Source organism: Vulpes lagopus, chromosome 6 (genome assembly GCF_018345385.1).
Source record: "Vulpes lagopus strain Blue_001 chromosome 6, ASM1834538v1, whole genome shotgun sequence".
Taxonomy (NCBI): Eukaryota; Metazoa; Chordata; class Mammalia; order Carnivora; family Canidae; genus Vulpes; species Vulpes lagopus.
The window spans coordinates 46,805,892-46,825,766 of record NC_054829.1 but is presented as its reverse complement, the minus strand read 5'-3'; the positions used below and the strand labels follow the sequence as shown (position 1 = coordinate 46,825,766).

The 19,875-nt window shown below is 41.0% G+C and overlaps 2 protein-coding genes across 7 annotated transcripts in view; one reads left to right on the top strand and one right to left on the bottom strand.

Annotated features, from left to right (window-relative positions):
• Positions 1-17: 17 nt before the first annotated feature.
• DMAC2L (distal membrane arm assembly component 2 like) lies at positions 18-11,115 on the top strand. 4 transcript variants are annotated; one of them, XM_041757739.1, is made up of 6 exons: positions 39-109; positions 588-682; positions 7,270-7,381; positions 8,287-8,495; positions 9,070-9,241; positions 10,123-11,115. In XM_041757739.1, exons 3-6 carry the CDS (start codon positions 7,275-7,277, stop codon positions 10,235-10,237), a joined length of 603 nt encoding a protein of 200 aa, XP_041613673.1. In that variant the 5' UTR covers positions 39-109; positions 588-682; positions 7,270-7,274; the 3' UTR covers positions 10,238-11,115. The 4 variants fall into 4 exon arrangements, with proteins under 4 accessions (XP_041613676.1, XP_041613674.1, XP_041613673.1 ...); XM_041757741.1 differs by lacking the exon at positions 39-109 and adding an exon at positions 144-271; XM_041757740.1 differs by lacking the exon at positions 588-682 and having other exon boundaries at positions 23-109.
• Positions 11,116-11,357: 242 nt separating this feature from the next.
• CDKL1 (cyclin dependent kinase like 1) overlaps positions 11,358-19,875 on the bottom strand; it is a 56,417-nt gene continuing 47,899 nt past the window's right edge. For all 3 annotated transcript variants that reach the window (XM_041757737.1, XM_041757736.1, XM_041757738.1), the window contains 4 exons: positions 19,720-19,802; positions 16,473-16,529; positions 15,091-15,246; positions 11,358-13,371 (listed from right to left, as the gene is read on the bottom strand). In XM_041757737.1, the coding sequence (XP_041613671.1) occupies positions 13,264-13,371; positions 15,091-15,246; positions 16,473-16,529; positions 19,720-19,802 (404 nt within the window). In that variant the 3' untranslated portion in view covers positions 11,358-13,263. The remainder of the gene's footprint in view (positions 13,372-15,090; positions 15,247-16,472; positions 16,530-19,719; positions 19,803-19,875) is intronic.

The window sequence follows — 19,875 nt, the reverse complement described above, 5'->3', positions numbered from 1 at the left end:
TTCGCCCCACGTGGGAGCGGCGCCAGTGACCAATGAGCGCGCGCGGCGGAGGGCGAAGGGCAGGCCGGCGGCGCCGTGGACGCGGGGCGCGCTCGCTTCCTCCTGCGCTGTGAGTAGAGGAGCTAGGCCCTGAGCGAGGCGGCGGCGGGCTGGTGGCTGCGCTCTGCTCTGCGCTTTCCCACTCCCGCTGTTGGGCTGGCGGGAAAGCTGGTCCGTCGACTCGCGCGTCCTCAGTCCTCGCCGCCCAGCGTCCTCGGGATTTGGGGAGAAGGTCTGGGCGTGACTGGGGTGACGGGCCCGGCGGCCTCCCCACCCCCCCCTGCCAGCTGGAGGCCGGCTGCAGGCTGCAGGCTGCGGGCCGCGGGCCGCGGGCGGAGGCCCACCAGGGGCGGGGCCTGTCCTTCCCTAGCTCGGGGCGGGACGGAGGCTCTTTGTCACGGCAACGCCGGGCAGCCTGCAGCCTCCCGGACTTGTTTTTGAGTTGCTCCTGGCGGGGTCATTTCTTGGTGCTGTAAACAGCGAGCGTCTAGGAGAACCAGACGGCGCGGTCTTTGCCATCGTTTAACTGTCTGTTTCCTTATCTTAAGCGCTGGGTGGAGATGGGGTTTTAAATACGCTGTGCGGGGCTGCGGACAGCGCCTCACCTGGACAGCGCCCTTCACCCGGTTGTCCTACCTGTAAGGTGAGAGACGTGGGCTACGTAATCCCTAGACGACCTTCTGACCCTAAAGCTATGTGATTCACCGTCACCGTGGCAGTTGAACACCTGTACTCTGTGCTTAGTGGCAGTTTTTGATTTTTAGGATCAGAACAGCTGAACACAGGGGCACCTGGGTGACTCAGTCGTTCAAGCGTCTGCCGTTGGCTCGGGTCATGATCCCGGGGTCCTGGGATCAGCCCCACATGGGGGCTCCCCGCTCTGCTTTTCCTTCCCCCTCTCCCTCTGTCTGCAGCTCCCCCTGGTTGTGCTCTGCCGGTCAAATAAATACATAAAATTTATATAAAAAAAAAAAAAACCAGCTGAACAGAACAAAAATAGAATGTTAAAAACTTTATTGCTGGAAGGACTTTGTTTGAATTTGGTTCCAGTCCGTGGTCTGGTTGCTTGTGAATCTCATTTCACCTCTTTGCCTTAGTTCCTCCTCTGTGAACTAGGAGTAATAATGTCCCGCTTATAGGGCTGTTGTGTGGATTGCAGGAGATAAGGCTCATAGGTGTTTAGCACAGTGAAGTACAGTTGACCTTTGAAGACCAAGGATTTGAACACTTAAAAGAGATATTTTTCAATAAGTCCCATACGGTAATACAAATGTATTTTCCTTGTGATTTTCTTAACATTTTCTTTTCTCTAGTTTTTTTTTTTTTTTTTTTTAAGATTTTATCCATCCCTTCGTGAGAGACACATAGAGAGACAGAGGCATAGGCAGAGGGAGAATAAGGCTTCCTGCAGGGAGCCAGATGAGGGACTCCATCCCAGAACTCCAGGATCACCTGAGCCAAAGGCAGAGGCTCAACCACTGATCCACCCAGGTGTCCCTCTCTGGTTTATTTATTATAATAATACAGTATATAATACATATAACATGCAAACTATGTGTTAACTATGTTATTAGGCTTCTAATCAAATAGGAAGCTGTGAGTAGTTAAATTTGAGAGGTCAGAAGTTATATGCAGATTTTCAACCCCTGGGGTAGGGGTTGGTTTAATCCCTGTGTTTAAGGGTAAACTATAGTGGATAAATGACTACTCTTATTATCTTTAAATAATTTTACTTTCTAGACAGTTGAATACTTTATTTATGAACACAAGGTAGAATGTTACCTGCTTTTCCCATTACAAATAAAAAAAGAGACGGTTGTTTGTTAAATTCAGTTTTTTTTTGTTTTGAGATCACTGTAGAGTCCCACACAGCTCTAAGGAACAATAGAGATCCTGGGTATCCTTTACCCATTCTCCTCCAATGATAACATCTTGCAAAATTGTAGTGTAGTATGATAACTAGGAAATTGACATTGATACATTCCATTGATCTTATGCACATTTCCCCAGTTTTACATTTGTGTATTTGGTTCTATGTAGGTTTTTTTTTTTTAAAGGATTTTTAAAAATTTATCCATGGGAGGCAGAGACATAGGCAGAGGGAGAAGCAGGCTCCTCACAGGGAGCCTGATATGGGACTCCATCCTGGAACCCCAGGATCACACCCTGAGCCAAAGACAGGCCTTCAACCACTGAGCCACCCAGGTGTCCCTGGTTCTACATAGTTTTTATCACATATGTAGATTGTCGTGTTGCCACCACAGTCAAGCTACAACACCCATCACCACAGAGATTCCTCCTGGTGCCCTTTTATAAATACACTTCTTTCCTGCAAGGCACCCCTCCCCAGTCTATCTCCCTTTCTAAAATGTTGCCATTTTGAGCATGTTCTATAAACCGAATTACAAAGTATGTAACTTTTTGGATTAGCTTTTTTTTTTTCACTCAGCATAATCCCTTGAAATCCATCCAGATTGTTGCAAGTCTCAAAGGTTTATTCCTTATTGCTGAGTATAGTTATTTCAAGGTATGAATATACCACAATAGGTTTAACCGTTCACCCTTTGAATGACAACTGAGTTCTAGTTTTAAGCTATTTGAAATAAAGCTGCTGTGAACATCAGTGTACTGCTTCTTGTGTGAACCTGTTTTTATTTACATGGAATTAATGCCCGAGAGTCCAGTTGCTGGGTCATAGGATAAGCACATGTTCAGCTTTATAAAAAATTGCCAGACTGTTTTTACAAAGTGGCTGTGCCTTTATATTGTCCTACCAGCAATGTTTGAGTAATCTAGTGTCTCCTTATCACCAGCAATTGGTGTTGTCACTATTTTTTATTTAACCATTCTGATAGGTAGGTAGTGGAGATGGTTATTTTTTTAGTTTGCACAAGATGTAGTATTTGTTATTAGGTTAAATACAGAATTATACATTTCTGTGGTCTGTGGTCAGACTTTCATGGGTCACTTGAACCCAAAGTAGTGACTTGTTTACCATGTGATTTTGAGTACATGCTGCTTAGTTTAGCAAGGTGAAAAAACAATACACCTGCTCTTTGTATAAATTTTTTTTCTGTTATCCCCTCGCCTAGGTTTGACTGTACATTAATTTGTTTCAATTAAGTGATTTCAAATCAAAAGCTCACCTTACATTCATACACCCCATAATGTCTTTAGTATGACATCTGTATTCATGTCCCTACCCTCAGCTGAATAGTCATGTTCATTTTCCATCTGTGTCAGAACCCATAAGGTATTACTTCAATGAGCCCCCTGTGATGCTGGCCTAGGAATGACTTTGGGGAACTTTGTTTCCAATTCCTCAATTCCTAATGAATTCTTTAGTTCTATTTCACTAGACTTTACATACCTCAGGAATAAGAATTGGCATCAATATTGGGTGATCTGCAGTGAGGTGGGGCTATAATTTGGGGAAAGACTTTCCCAATTCCAATAACCCCCCACCCCTCCAAATTTTATTTACCCTCAAAAACTAGTCCCCCCCCCTTTTTTTTTAAAGATTTTATTTATTCATGAAAGACAGAGGCAGAGACATAGGCAGAGGGAGAAGCAGGCTCCATGCAGGGAGCCTGATGTGGGACTCGGATTCGGGACTCCAGGATCATGCCCTGAGCCAATGACAGACAGTCAAACCCTGAGCCACACAGGCATCCCCAAAAACTAGTTCTTTAGTTCAGTCTTTTGACCCATTTAGTCATGACTTTGAATAGCCCTGCTAAGTAAAAACTTACTCTTTTTATGAAAATGGGGGAACTCTCAACCAAACCTACTCAGAAACATTTTGTGTATATACTATTTTGAATTAAACCTTAGAGGTCTGGCCTCCTCTAAGTAACAAGCAAAATTGTAATTTTTAGAAATGTGCTCCAAGCCAGGTTCTGATAGTAATGAAGGAGCTTTTTAAAATGATTTTAGGGGCGGCCCTGGTGGCTCAGCGGTTTAGTGCTGCCTTTGGCCCAGGGCCTGATCCTGGAGTCTCAGGATCGAGTCCCTGGTCAGGCTCCCTGCATGGAGCCTGCTTCTCCCTCTGCCTGTGTCTCTGCCTCTCTCTCTTTCTCTGTGTCTCTCATGAATAAATAAATAAAATATTTTAAAAATAATAAAAATGATTTTAATTTCTGGATTATTTATTGAAAAATAATTTAGTGGTTATTTTTCTTGCTGTTAACTTTTTTTTTTAATCATTAGAGCTAAATTCACCAACTCACCACTAGAGGTCTCCTCTTTCCTTATAGAAAACATTCCCAGAGGTTGCTGCTTAAATTCATCTGAAATTTCTAAAATCAATTAGCACAGGCACATTTGAGAATGTAAAAACCTACCAATTAATTTTTTTCCTTTGTTGCCAAGGAAAAATTTTCTTAAATTATTTAAAATATAACATCTAATATTTTTAGAGACCATAGTGGGAATAAGTTTAGCCTTTCCTTTAAGCTGAAATATGAGGTAAACAAAAGTGAATCAAGTACTCGATTTTCACAGACCACTCTAATTTACCTGGTTAATAACAGTCTCTCTGATTTTGCCTTTCTCTATGGAAATATATCAACCACTGAAGACTACTAATTAGCAAATATTTATTAAATTTTTGCATTAAGGGGATGGAAATGTGCTAGGTGCTATGAAAAATGGAAATGAGTGAGATGTGATCCTTGCTCTCCTTTTTGCTCTGCAAACTTTTTTTTCTGCCTAACTTGAAACCCTTAATTATCCTTTAAGACTCATCTCAAAAGACACCTCCAGTGTGAAGCCTCTTCACTTCCTCCTCTAGGCTTTCACAGAATTTGTTCATACCTCTATTAAGACATATTGCATGCTATTTATTTGTTTATATGTTGTCTGTCATACTAGACTACATTCTATGAGGACAAGGAACTTTGTCTTTCTCCTCTGTTGTTTTTTTAATCTTACCATTGTATCTCTGGCACTAAGTATAGCAGACATTCAATAAATATTTATTGAGTGAGTGAATGAATGGATGGATGGAGATGGCATTTGAATAAGCTCTTGAAATTCCACGGGATGGGAATGGGGTGTGTGCGTGGGGAAGTAAATAGAACAGCCTAATTGGATGCTGGAAAGCTCACATAAATGAGATTGGCAGCCAGTGGAGTTATCAGAGGTGGGCATAGGTGGAGAGAGATTTAACAAAAAGCTAGGAAGGGCTGAGAACAAGAGAGTGATAGCGGGGAGGTTTTGGGAATGAAGGCAGATGATGGTGGAAAAGAGATGAAGAGGGAAGATGATTCCAGCTTCTGTCCTCAGACTTCATCTCTCACTGTTCTAGAACCTCAACATCTTCGATCACTCCTCTGTTCTAAGGTGGTTCCCACTCAGACCTCTTTCTTGTCTCTTTATTCCCCAGTTCTAGTACCATCCAGGACTGAGGAAAAAGCCATGGACTGGTGGGAAGGAGAACTAGGTTCAAGTTTCAATGCTGCCACCAATTAGCCATGAAACATTGAGGAAGTCCTTTTAAATGTATGCATTTATTAATACCCCACCTTGTTCCAGAAGGGATTTAGAGTGTCAGCAAATTACTTGATATCAGGGCTTCAGTTTCCTCATCTCTAAATGGTCTAGGAGGTCTAAGTTCATTCCAGTTCTCCCACTTTGTGCTTCTGATTCAAATGATTTGTTGATTATCTCCACTTAGAAGTTCTGCTAACACTTCATATTGAGAATATGAAAAATGGGGATAGAGGTGGGGGAAACCTACAATTTGCCCTCCTGACACTGATTTGTATTAATGGCATCACCATCCAACTGGTGACCTGGGACCAAAACTTAATGTCATGATGATACTAGCTATTCTAGCCCTTGCCCCAACATCTCAGTGAGCCATGTGGAATCCACCCAGTAATGTTATTCTCACTCTTTCCCCTACTTGGTCCTTTCCCATGGCCACATGTAGTTGAAACCCTTATTAGCTGTTTTTCTGTTCCGTTCTTTTGACCCTCAATCTTGATGATGCTGCCCAAGTAATACTCTGAAGCATAGCTCTAACAATGCCAGTGCTCTTTGCTAAAACCTCAGTGACTCACAACTACCTGCAGAACAGTCCTGACTCCCTTGCTGATCAGGCAAGATCCTTCCTGAGGTGACTGTGTAAATTGCCTCCTTTTCTCAGGATCCCCATGTACTAACCACACTGAACTACAAAAGTGCCTTGAACATTTCTGCCTCATCTAATCACCTGATGTACCTTCTGGCATTTTGCCTATTGAAATCATGGTCTGTTCTTATTTTAACTCTTTGAGGGATTTTTCAGGTTCTATCATTTATTTTAACTACCTGGTAATTTGTTTTAGCTCACTTCACCCAGCACTAAATTTTCAGCAACTCAAAGGCAGAAACCACATTTCATTTATCTTTGTTTTCCTCTGACTTAGCACACTACTAGAGAAACTTGAACTGAAATAAATCAGATTAAGACTCAGTTCAGAAATCACTTTCTCAACTCATGGTTATAAATTTTTACAGCTGGAAATCATCTGAGCAAATCATCTTATTTTACAAGTGAGAAAACCAGGCGTCAGTGAGGTGAAGCTACTCGCCCAGTCCTTCCTAGCTGCCCTTGCACAATTCTTTGTTTGCACTATTCTGGTGATACTATGTGCAGCCTTGGCATAGAAAATTCTGTTTTCGGGGATCCCTGGGTGGCTCAGTGGTTTCGCGCTTGCCTTTGGCCTGGAGCGCGATCCTGGAGTCTGGGGATCCAGTCCCGCGTCAGGCTCCCTGCATGGAGCCTGCTTCTCCCTCTGCCTGTGTCTCTGCCTCTCTCTCCCTTCCTGGATATAAGCGTCTTAACCTCAACACATTTCTCCCTTGGTGATTTCAGTTTGTCATTTTGATGTTGGAAATGTAGACTGGGAGTAGAGCTGGTTTCAGCAAATGTGTAGGTTCACTGCCTGCATGGCCATCTGGTGGCAACACTGCAGGCCGACTCCAGTTGAGGGTTGAAGAGTGAAACTTAACATTAAGCTGAAAGGAACCTTAGGGACCGTCCAATCCAGCCCCTCTTTTCTGTAGGAAAAAAAAAAAAAAAACACCAGGAGTGTCTTGCTCAGTAACTCTGAGTGGCAAATGACTCACCAGCTTTGCTGGCACAAGAGCATTGACTTTGAGGTTGTAAAGTAAGTTTACTGTATGTATGGGACTCCGATTGCCAGCTGATGATCTAATATGAATACTATTTTGTGTGTCTAGATCAAATGATGCTGTTTGGAAAAATTTCCCAGCAGTTGTGTGGCTTAAAGAAACTCCCATGGTCATGTGACTGCAGAAACTTCTGGGGCTGGTTGAATGCAGTGTTTAATAAGTAAGTTACTCCAGCTAAAGTGAAGAAACATGGGGATTATTACAGCTAGATGAGTTCCCAGTAGCTAATTGGTTATTTCTTGTATTTCAAATGCTTTTTTGTACAGTGTGTGAGATATGATCCTAATATGTTTAAAAACAAAGCATACATAGAAACATTGAATAAAGACCAGAAAAATAGATTACAAAGTATTAACTGACCAGGTGGCAGGATTTCAGTAATTTTTCTTATTTGTCCTTTTGAGGCCTTTCAAGATGTCTAAAATGAAAATATATTATTTTTTGTAACCAGAAAAGCTTACTGAATGTGATTTTAGAATATTCTCTGGCTTCTTAATTAGCCTTTTGAATACTACCAAGGGGACTCAGGTTTTTCAAAAAGCAGGTGGCATGCTTCGAAACACCATTTTGAAACTAATGGAACTAATCTCCTTGTTGCTTAATGTAGCATTAACACCACTAACTAGAGAAAACGGCATATGTAGAAATTAATAAATATCACTTAATGAGATTAATTTGAACACGGACTCAAAATTATTCCCTTTTATATTTTGTCATTAATAAAAACAATAACCAAGTGTGGTCATTCACTCACTACGTAGTTCCTGAGTACCTCCTGGTGTCAAGCACGGTGCTACATATGAATCAATGAAGACTCACATCTGCCTGATAAGCTCATGTAAAAATAATAGGCCTTGACAAGAGTTCACTTGGAAACAAAAACAAGGTAGCAGGAAGAGCCAGCATATGTTGTTTTTGTCCCCATGGCTCTCACTAATATACTTATCTCCCTCCTTAGTCATTTGAAAGGAAAAGTTATTGAAGTGCCCTTTTTATGTTGATGACTAGAGTTAATCAGCTAGTGATCACACTAAAAACTGACTGCTTTTGTTGTCCTGCCAACAGAGTGGATCACGAACGCATCCGGGATGTGGGACCCGACCGGGCAGCATCTGAGTGGCTGTTGCGCTGCGGCGCCATGGTGCGCTACCACGGCCAGGAGCGGTGGCAGAAGGACTACAACAACCTCCCCACGGGACCTCTGGACAAATACAAGATTCAGGCAATTGATGCCACAGACTCTTGTATCATGAGCATTGGATTTGATCATTTGGGTAACTACCCTGTCATTGCTTATGGGAAATGTAGGTGATTTGCAGTGACATTTTGTTGCAGTGGATTCACTGTTAGAGTCATAAGTGTGTCCTTTTTGCCCTTTCCAGTACAATCCAGTCTTTTTTCCTGTATGTGACTTTTAAAACTTATATAGAGGTTACAAACACTTTCTTTGCTCTTCTCCCTTCATTAAGCTTGTCTCTACATGCCTTTATTTCGTGTTTATTGGTTTAAAATTCAAGGCCATGTTTATCAAACTATTTTTGTCAAATTTCTGTCATCTGAGAAACCCTCAATAATGTAAGAATTATTAGACCCATACAGCTTCTGCTTGTATGGGCTTTTTTCCCTCCAATACATGGGCATCTGATTACAGAATGGTCCTGTCCATCAGTACAACCTGTATAGTGAATACCTTGTATGGTTAATTGGGTCACTAATCATCCAAGTCTTACAAGGGACTAAAAGGTTTTCTGGAACATAGGATTTTCGGTCTAAAACCAGAAGAGTCCTGGCCAAACTAGTTATTTTAATAGTAGAGCAGATTCTTAAAATGTACCTTTTATCTCCCAGAGGGCCTACAGCATGTTGAAAAAATAAGACTATGCAAGTGTCATTATATTGAGGATAACTGTTTGGAGAGACTTGGTAAACTTGAAAATTTACAAAAAAGCATATTGGAAATGGAAATAATTTCATGTGGGAATATCACAGACAAAGGCATCATGGCTTTATATCACTTAAGGTAAGTGGTCAGTGCTAAAATGGAAACTTAACCATATAGGTTAAAATGAATAATTAGAATTTAAATTAAAACAATTTTTTTTAGTATATGTGCTACTGAAGTGAGCACAAAACAAAAATTTTTAAAGTAAATTCTACCCCAATGTGGGGCTCGAACTCACAACCCTGAGATCAAGCATTGCATGCTCTTATCAACTGAGCCAGCCATTTGCTATTATGCTTCCTCTCAATGTTTTTCCCCATATTCTGACAGTAACCTTAGTATCACAGGAAGTTTGAGAAATTTTAAGTTTTTGCTTTTGTTTTTTTTATTAATTTCTGTACCCATTGTGAAGCTCAAAGCCACAACCCCAAGATCAAGAGTCGCATGCTCTTCCAAATAAGCCAGCCAGGGATTCCCCTCACTTTTTACTTTTAAGCTTATTTCTTTTTAGCAGAGAAATTTTAAACATTAGAACCAAAAGTGGTAGATTATCTCTTACATTAGTTGAGGCTTTGAGGTATCATCTTTTAGTAAAGTTCCTTTAAGAACTTCCCTATTTTTTTTTTTTCCTTTCTAGAGTAAGATTCATTTTTTGTATTTCTCATGCAAAAGGTTTCTCTGCCATAATACATATACAGTATTTGGAAAGATTCAGCTAGAATTATTGATGTAATTCAGAACGATTAAACTTCCCAAGGTCTGGCTTGGTTCCTAGCATGAATTTCATCTAAAGTAGCACTCTTAAAATGGCTGTTCTAAGAGTCATTTTGAAAGTACAGTGTGATATACATGCATTCTGTGTGTAATTTTTTCTAAAAGCCATTAACTAGAGTTTATTTTTAATGCTTTAAGAGTAAAGGCCAAAATGAGGTCACATTTTTTTCCTTTTCTTTTTGCAGAAACCTCAAGTATTTGTTGTTAAGTGATCTTCCTGGAGTAAGAGAAAAAGAAAACCTTATCCAAATCTTTAAGACAGCACTGCCTTCTTTGGAACTAAAATTAGACTTGAAGTAAAATAATAATATTCAATAAGTATCTTATTTCAATATAAAGTATCATTTGAAATTGTTGGTTCTAAACAGCAATAACTATTTTGTAATCATCCACAGACCATAAGGATGTCGTATCATGACATTCCAGAAGCAGAGTCCATCATGTAGAAAATAAATATTCAGACATGACTCACTGAAGGTACTAGGTTGGAAGAAAAAAAACTTATGCACATTAAGTCATTTTAAGAGAAAATGGAAACCAGGTAGCAGTTTAATTCTAATATATTCCTCATTTTATATACATATCTATATAGATATCTCTTGATGTAGATACTGACATAGAGTTCTTTAATGTGATTTAAATGTGCAACATAAATGTGCCATAAATGGGCATCCGGGTGGCTCAGTAGGTGAAGCATCTGCCTTCTGCTCGGGTCATGATCCCAAGGTCCTGAGATCGAGCCTTGCATGGGGCTCCCTGCTCAGCAGGAGTCTGCTTCTCTCTCTGTCCCCCACACTGCTTGGTCTCTCTCTCTCTCCCCCTCTCTATCTCTCAAATAAATAAAATCTTTTAAAAAAATAAATGTACAAAACAGATATTCTTTATCAGAAATTTATATTACTGTTACCTTTTAAAATTATTGAAGAATGTTACTATACATGTACAGTTATGAAAAACTGAAAGCTAAATTTCAGATTCATTGGTGGAGTGAATTATGAAAGGCGGTTGGTAGTTGTTGAAGTATTCATAATGCTTCCCAGGATTTGCATGCATTTCTCATGACCCTCATTCCTGTGTTCTTTATAACATGCACCTTTCTCTGAATGAATACTCTCTGCCTAATTTGTCTATTTTGTAAGCTTACTCTGAGGTTTTATTAAAACTAGATATGAAGCCTTGACTGAATTCAAATAGTTTTGCTGAATGCAATAGAACAGAGGAAATGATCATGAAGACCAACACAGTTATACTTATGTTTTGCTTAAATTAAAATATTGCTTTGAATAGAGAATCTTAATTAGAAACTAACTTGTATTCCCCATATCTTGGATACTGCTTCCTATGAGCTCAGGGACATCAAAAAGAAGTGTAAGCACAAAATTCAATTTATATCTAGAAAGCAATGACGAAGAATATCATAAACAGATAAAAACAGATCTTTATTTTTACCTGCTTGAAATGGCCCTGGTTCTTTTACTGTTAACTTGTAGATTTCTGTATGTTTGGTTTGAACATTCAGCTCTCGACTTGACAGGAAATAATTTTAAAATAAACACTATGATGCAGCCTTCGGATAGAAAAATGAATTTCAGTTGTGTTTAGAAGAGAGGCTTATGTAAATAGCACATACCATAAATGATATACCATCTACAAATAAAATTGCCACTGTCAATTAGAAAGGCAGAAAACAGTAAATTAAAAAAAAAAAAGACTAGGATATAGACCAGTGTCATGTGAAACAGTGGTGATTCCATGCTGAACGAAGGGTTACAGCTACAGTTAAATCAAGCATTAGTACACATTTAATACAACTCATTAGAAAAAAAATGAACGCTTCCATCTCCAATTTGTTTGATTTTTGTGTGGTGAGGCAACTGATTCACTACAATTTAGTCTGGAACTACTTTTATATTCTGAATGGTTTTCTATAGAACTACTGAATGAATTAGGCAGTTACAGTCATCTGCCTCGTCAAGTGCGTTGTTTGGGTTAAAAAGGAAAAGAGAAAATGTAAACTAGTCACAGAAGTGGGATGGCCTTCCTTGTCATTTGAATCCAAGCCCCATAAGAATTAGATGATGCTGGGACTAGTCTTTAACCCATTGTCCGCTCTTTGCAAGAAGCTACATACATCAGAAGCCTTAGGGTATTAAACTGGCTGGAGTAGCCAAAATGATTGAGCAGATGCCCAAGTTTGATGAATTACTCAGCAGTAACTGAATAAAGTCAAATGCTGTCATGAAGGAAGTTATTGTAGCAGTAAACTAGTAAGAACACAGAGGCAATGTTTGGAAGATAAAGTAAAATACACTCCCAAAACCACAGCTGGGAACCAGTAAGGGAACAGCAGTAGCACATCAACCAAAACTGGCAATGAGCTTATAAGAAACAGAAGTGAGCTTCATGTTGCTCTTGTGTTCAAGGGACAAGGGTGAAAAGCTTTTGAAATAGGAGCGGTAGAGTAAGTCAAAGTTAATTATATGTCATCATTTTAAGTACCACGATACAAAACTAGGAATTTTGGACTACTTGTTATCAGTTCTTAGCATAGTATAAATATGTGCACACACGTATGTAGGTATGTATACTATACATACATATAGTACAAAGGTGTATTTCAGGGAAAATATCAGTTTACAACCTAACATCTTTCATGATCCAAGTAAAAACTCATAAGCAATTTCTTCCAGAACCCAGAACACTATAGTCCTGCCTCTAGATCTGTCTCTCAAGTCGGCGACTGAGCTGGAGAGAATGAAGAACTAATTACTTTCAGGCTGATAGGCTCAGTTACCATTAAGTCTGTAGATCTTGTTCTACCCACTGACTGCCTTGGTTAGCTGCCAGGCTTCACACCATGGTTTGCAGGGAGAATTGGGTCACCTGTAGATGGGTTATGTAAACCCATCTTGCCTGCAAAAATGACTAAGATGCATCCTTTACTACAAGGTAAAGATAAAAGCATATGTAAAAATGCCTACAAACATTAAAAACATAAGCAAATAGATTTTGTTATGACAATCCATGATTTTAAGTATTTTGAACAACTCTTAAATATTCCAAAAATGTTTTAAACTATGAAAATTAAGAGAGCAAGCAGAAAATAGAATTTTAAGCATTTTGATTTCAGGAACTAAAACTCTTCTTGAATATGATGACAGTCTGAAAAGGCAGGGGATAGGACTCAAGGCAAAAGCGCTACAAGAAAAATACATATGGGTGTTTTGTAATTCATTAACATTGTGAGTGTTTTCAAGCAAATGTACTGGTTTTGTTTTCTTCAAATTACTGATGAATTCCTTTTTCGTCTTCCATCTCCAAGCTCCTTAAATGTTTGGAAAATGGTAGTTAAGTTTCTTCATATTCCAGTAGTACTTCTTATTATCCAGAGCTGGAAGGAAGCCACTGCTAGTTAGCTGAGGTAGGCACTGCAACTGCAATTACAAAACACAGGATTAGGTTCAATGCCATGCAAACTTTTCGTTATTGAGAACATCTCACAAAAGAGGTAAATTAGTCCATTTTTCAGCACAAAAATACTTTTTCTGTACAGAATCCAGGACCTAAGGGAGGACAAAATGTTTACATTTGTTCTCTTTTTCCTTTTAAAGATTTATTTTGTTAAAAGATTGTATTTATTTGTTCATGGGAGACAGAGAGAGAGAGGCAGAAACATAGGCAGAGGGAGAAGCAGGCTCCCCGTGGAGAGCCCAATGTGGGACTGACCCCAGAACCCTGGGATCATGCCCTGAACTGAAAGATCCTTAACCACTGAGCCACCCAGGTGTCCCTTAAAAATTTGTTTTATATTAAGCAAGACATGCACATTCAAGAAAATTTAGAGAATATGAAAAAGAAGGAAAAATTGACGTGAACATTATTGGAAAAAAGACCTAGATTTACAGGAGGTAAGAGCCTGCTGGGACCTGAGGGATCATTTAAAGCAATGCTTGGTCTGAGAAGCAAAGAAAACTGATGCCTGGAACACTTCAGCAATTTGCCCCCTTTCCCTTTAGTTAAAAAGGCAAAACTGTTCCCCCTGTGCTCCCAGAAAATGTTTGCATTTATTGTCAGTGTCAAATGAAAATAAGGAGAACATAAAAAGAAATATAATTATACTACATGGCCTTAGGTATCTGAAAAGCAGTTACTTTTTAGCATTTCAAACAGTTGTATCCTTCCAGTCCTATATGCAAGACATCAACTAGTGGGTTTCCCTTCTTTCAAGTAGAAATATTCCCACCAAGACCCTTTACTCTTGAACACAAAGGAACAGCAAGCTAAGTGGTAACTCTGGCGTTGGGGGCCATTGTCTATTCTGGCCTGTATTGCTACCTGGGTCATACATGACTGAGAATAAAACAAAGCTTTCTTAATTTTGTAACTCAGGTCTATCTTAGGACCCCACAGTTCATGCTGCCCCTGATCCGTCAGATTGTCTATCCTCTTCTTTCCTCCAAACTTCACATACATATCCCCCAGATGCCATTCAGCACGCTGCGTGGGGGGGCTGCCAAGGGAAAAATCATTTATAGAGGAAGGGCTACCTAAGCAGATCCAGAAGGGACCAGGAGTAGCCAACTCATCTCAGTCCATTCTCAGTTACTACAGCTATGGGCTTACAACAGGACTTCATACCAGTCACGTTTCTCCACGGGCTGCCGTGGGCAGCGTGGATGCTCTCCTGTAAGATAGGCTGTCCTGCTGGTATCACCCAGAGCACTGCTCGCTGCACCTGCCCAGCCAAGGCTGCCGATTAGAAGACTGGGGGCGAAACGGTCCCATTTGGGGATGACCCTAGGAGGTCGGCCAACACTGAAAGTGAACGTGACGACAGCGAGCTGCCGGGGACAAATCGGATTTCATTCTCCAAAGTACAAAGAGCACGCTCAGTGGGACCCACGCCCGTGGACCTGCCTGAGACCTGTGCTCAGGCGCCCCGGCCGCTCTGAGCGGCTCCGAGCCGGGCAAGGGCGCCTTCGGGACCGAGCGACACGGGCCTCGGAGGCAGGTGCGTCTGGCGCCCTTTGTCCTCGCTGGGACGGGGGTGCTGGAGCTGCAAGCCGCCGCCGCCACCTCAAGGAGAGGTGCAGACGTGAGACCACTCGAAACAGCAGCCCGGGGGCTTCTGTAAAGCAGCGCCGCACTTTTACCCCAGGCAGGTGCTTTCGGCTCTGTCGTTGGGTCTTCCTTGTGGGTCTGTCAAGTTCTTTGGCCGAATCCCCCGTTTCTCTCATGCTGTCAAAATACGGGTGCTGCAACAGCTGTTCACACGTCAGCCTCTCAGCAGGATTCATGTGGAGACAGCCCTGAAAGGACAGAGGAAGTCCCCATTCTTACTTCTTTAAAATTGTATTAACTTATTCAGATCGTTTTTCTTCTTCTTTGACAGATCAAGCCCTCCAGGTGGGAACAGGAAGGGGGGAAAGTAGGAAAAACACACCAATTATGATTTCAGTTCCTCCCACAAATAGTCCTAAATGGGTAACCACACAATAAGTAAATAGTTTCTAGAAATGGTAACAAAAAAATCCTTTTCCCCAGGAGGCAGTTCTGTTGTGGAGGCAGTTGGTGCTCTGCCCTGAGGGAGTAGGAGATGATTTTTGAGCTTGTCTCAGCATCCAACTGGAATAATCCACTTAACCAGTTTGGTCCCTTGTACATACTTTGTAAAAATTAGGGTTTTTGTTTTTTTTTAATTAGGGTTTTTATTTTAAAAAATAATACCTACATGTGGTAAAAATAAAATTCATACAGAACACAGCAAAGCCTCCTCACCACTCTAGTTCTTCCCGTTCCCCTTTCTAGATTCAGCTACACCTTTTTCTCTGGTATATTCTTCCAGAAATAGCCTATGCATTACAGGATATATATGCATGCGTGGAATGAGAGGCATAATATACATGCCTTTATATTACATCATTCTTAACCATTTGCTTTGTCATTAAGTAGGCCGTAGGGCTCATACTTGGATAGATTAAATCTCACAATTACATACCCCAAGGAACTGTCTCAATTTTAAAAATTATATTATAAAGGCATTGGTAAATATACAGTTTGAAACGGATGGAACATGGATTGTAACTTGCACGTGTTTTACTTGGTACTCGACTTTACATAAGAGCTATATATATCTGAAAATTGCAGTTTTTTTTTTTTTAAATTGCAGTTTTAAAATCAAAACCAACTTCAAATATACTAGGGGGGATGGCTATTTAAATGGATCCTATGGCCAACAGTTTTTGAAGAAAAGGATCCCTTGGTAAATAAAGCAAGTACTACCCTCTGAAATTTCTATTTTCTGCAAACTTAGACTTCAAATACAGAGCGTTGGGTTTATTTAAAGTGGAAAACGCCTACAGATGTTTTCCTTATAACTGAATGTGAACAAAAATTGAAAGTCCACTTTTCAAAGGAGAAGGAGAATTCTAAAAGGAACACTTTTCCATTCGTGGAAACTGACATAAATCATTCAGACTCCCCAGTGACACCAGCTACTGTGTGCTTCCTGGTCTGTTAGAAGCTATGATTTTACCTTCAAGAGCCCGAGGGCAGGATAAGAGATGTTTGGAAATTTTAATTCAAGTGGTTCCTGTTTTAAAAAGAAGAAAAGAAAAGGGGTTTTATTTACAGTATGTGTTCAAAGATAAGGTGACCTCAGACTGAATGTCTTCTGAGTGAGAGAAGCATCTTCCTGGCACCACCTTTCTTGCCTCCTCCACCCTCTGCCCACCTACCTCCCAGCTGAAACAACCTCCTATGCCTGTTTCACAAGCTCCTTCTCTCTCCACCTCCAAATTTCTCTTCTAATGTTCCTCCTCACCGCTCCCTTCACTTCCTGGAGAACTGACACAGGTAGCTAATTATGATAGAACATTAATGAAAGAAGGAAATTCACTTTGTGTAGCAACTGTTATTTCCTTTATTCTGCCTCCATTTATGTAACTTGCCTTTCCTCAGAATAATTTTTGGTATTTATATTGGCATTTAAAAGAGCTCCTAGGGATCCCTGGGTGGCGCGGCGGTTTAGCGCCTGCCTTTGGCCCAGGGCGAGATCCTGGAGACCCAGGATCGAATCCCACGTCGGGCTCCCGGTGCATGGAGCCTGCTTCTCCCTCTGCCTATGTCTCTGCCTCTCTCTCTCTCTCTCTGTGTGACTTACCATAAATTAAAAAAAAAAAAGTTTAAAAGAGCTAATTTTTGCATTTATTGACAGTTACATAAAGGAAGCTTCAAAATAGATTTTTTTTCCCTACTTAGGTGAACAGATGCTTCTAGGTTTTTCTGGAATAAACACTATTTCCTCCTCCCACAAGAGCCTGCTGTTTCCCTGTTCATCCTACTGTTTTTAAAAGAGTCTCCAGGGCAGACATTTGTCAATCTCCCTTTGGCCATATAAGGCTATTTTGCTCCAGTCACATGCTGGAGACAATCAGGAATCACAAGCACTATAAAGCAGGAGGAATGCTCAATGTCAGGCGGATGGACAGGCCACATAGAGATATGCCACTAACAGAGGCTAATTAAGGAGGGCAGCTGGAGTGCACTGTATGTATGAAAAGATGGCAGTTGTGAGTCCTGGCCAGAGTAACTGGCCAGGCTCATCTAACGAAATATGACTCTGGGTGCTATGCACAGAGTTATTCTGCACAGGGAACCAGCCCCCAACAACCAAATTCTGAGGGTGCACTTACTAATCACTGATGAGGGTAAGAGTTAAGAGCCTCTGTTTTGGAGCTCCCTAAGATCACCAGGAAAAAAAAAAATCCTACAGCAGATTTGTATGAGAACCTTGAGAGTAGCCTTCTCCTCCAACCCCCACCCCCTTATCTTACATATTTCTCTTGCTATTTCTGTGTTAAATCTGAGCACTGCTGGGGGATTGACATGACACTGCTGACACTGTGCTCTGCTGTCTCAGCAACAAGGCCTGGGATGAGGCCGGCTGGTTGGCTGTGATATGAGGCCATCCTGCCTGCTTAGCCGGTTTCCCGGTGCCAGAAGCCAGCAGGCCTCCCTCTAGCAGGGTGAGCGACCGGCAGAGGGCCTCAGGCACAGATGTTCAAGGCAGGCAGCCCCCGCACTGCTTCTTCCTGTGTTTCTGTCAACAGGAAATCCCCTGCAGGACAACCTCTGGGAAACCTTGGGAAGCTTTTTACATGGATGAAGCCTGGGTTGTTTCTGAGTCTTCACTGGTAGACGAGAGAACAGGAAATCACTAAGGGATATTTAGTGTGGAAATGGGAATGTCCAGGTCACAAGGGAGCCAGCTGGGTCACCTCCCATATGCCAGGTGTCATTCCTGCCTCTCTGGCCCAGCATACTCCCAGCATGACCCACTTTTCCTATTCCTAGTGGTGTAGGGGAAGGAGGCAGTGGGGAGGGTGAAAGCCTCCAACTGTGGGACAAGCCAAGAGGCTGAGCGAACAGAGAGCTTGAATGGAACTTGACAGAACTTCCATCTGGAAACCGAGCAACGGGAGGCTTAGTTTCAATTCAAAAGTACCCTCCTTAGACAGTAGAAACTCATGACTTCACAAATCTTAATTATGTTCTGAAATATTTTTGATTATAATACAGCCTCATTCGAAGACATTCAAAAAATATTTTAAAAACATAAGGAAAGAAAGAAAACACACCACAAAGAGATACCCAGTGTTAATATTTTGGTCTATATCCTGGCAACCATTTATTTCACAAATGTTAAAAGCTTTGCATGATTTTCCAGAAGTTGCCATGTTATTTTTTTATTTATATATGTAAATACATGTATACATGAATTGTGTATTTATCAAACATTTGTTAATATGTTGTCAAATTATATATACTATTTTATAGCCTTTTTTTTTAACTTAACAATACATTGGGAACTTTTTTTTCAGATGAATACAAATAAATCTAATTATTTGTACTGGCTATGTGGTATTTCTATTGTAAGAATATACCATAACTTACTTAATGAATCCCCTGCTGATGGAACACTAAAGGAAATAATTTCTATTGAAGAATACCACATATTTATGCCCCTAATGGTTTCACTGCAATAAATTCTTGAAAGTGGGTTAAGAGAATGCACATTTTAAATTTTTTAGTTTTAAAAAAATTGAGTGTTTTCTCATAAAGACATAATGTGTCTTATAGAGGACAGGTACCCAAATGAGGCTGGCCATGAAAGTTCATCACTGTTTCCTGTCATGGTCTGGGCAGTAAGAGCACAGTGGAGTGGGGCACTTGGGCAATGCTGGATTTTCCTGGATAAGTCATTGTGTGAGCTGCCTTGCTTCAACTGCTGGAAATGATGAAGAACAAAGGAGGTTAGAGCAAGCAGGTCTGCATTTCTGCATTTCTGTCCCACATGCTGGCTAGCCTCTGCTATCAGCAATTTCTTCTTCTTCTTCTTTTTTTTTAAATTTATTCATTCATGAGAGACACACAGAGAGAGGCAGACATGCAGATGCAGGGCTCGATTCCAGGACCCCGGGATCATGACCTGAGCCAAAGGCAGACATGCTCAACCACTGAGCCACCCAGGTGCCTCTGCTATCAGCAACTTCTATATTCTCACTGGAGGCAATGGTCTTTGAGCCAATTTTCCCCACCATTCTTTCTCACTCTGAGACTGACCTTCCAAGGCAGAGTGGGCCACGGGGCTCAGGCCAGTGAATAACTACCAAAGCCTAGCTAGCCCTGCAACTCCCCAGGTAACGAGAATGGTCACCACTTACACACCCTGGTAACCTTGGCCCCAACAGGTAGAGCTCTTTCCCAAGTGGGTCACTCACCATATCTTCAGGGTCTGGAATTTTCACCCCACTGAAGTACTGATTCATGCTAAATACTTGTTGGTGCCTAGGAATGAGATCTCCTTTGGACAAGAAGAAAGAGGTGGATAAAGTGAGATCAGTTAGCAAGTGCAGACCTATGGTTCCCCTCCATCG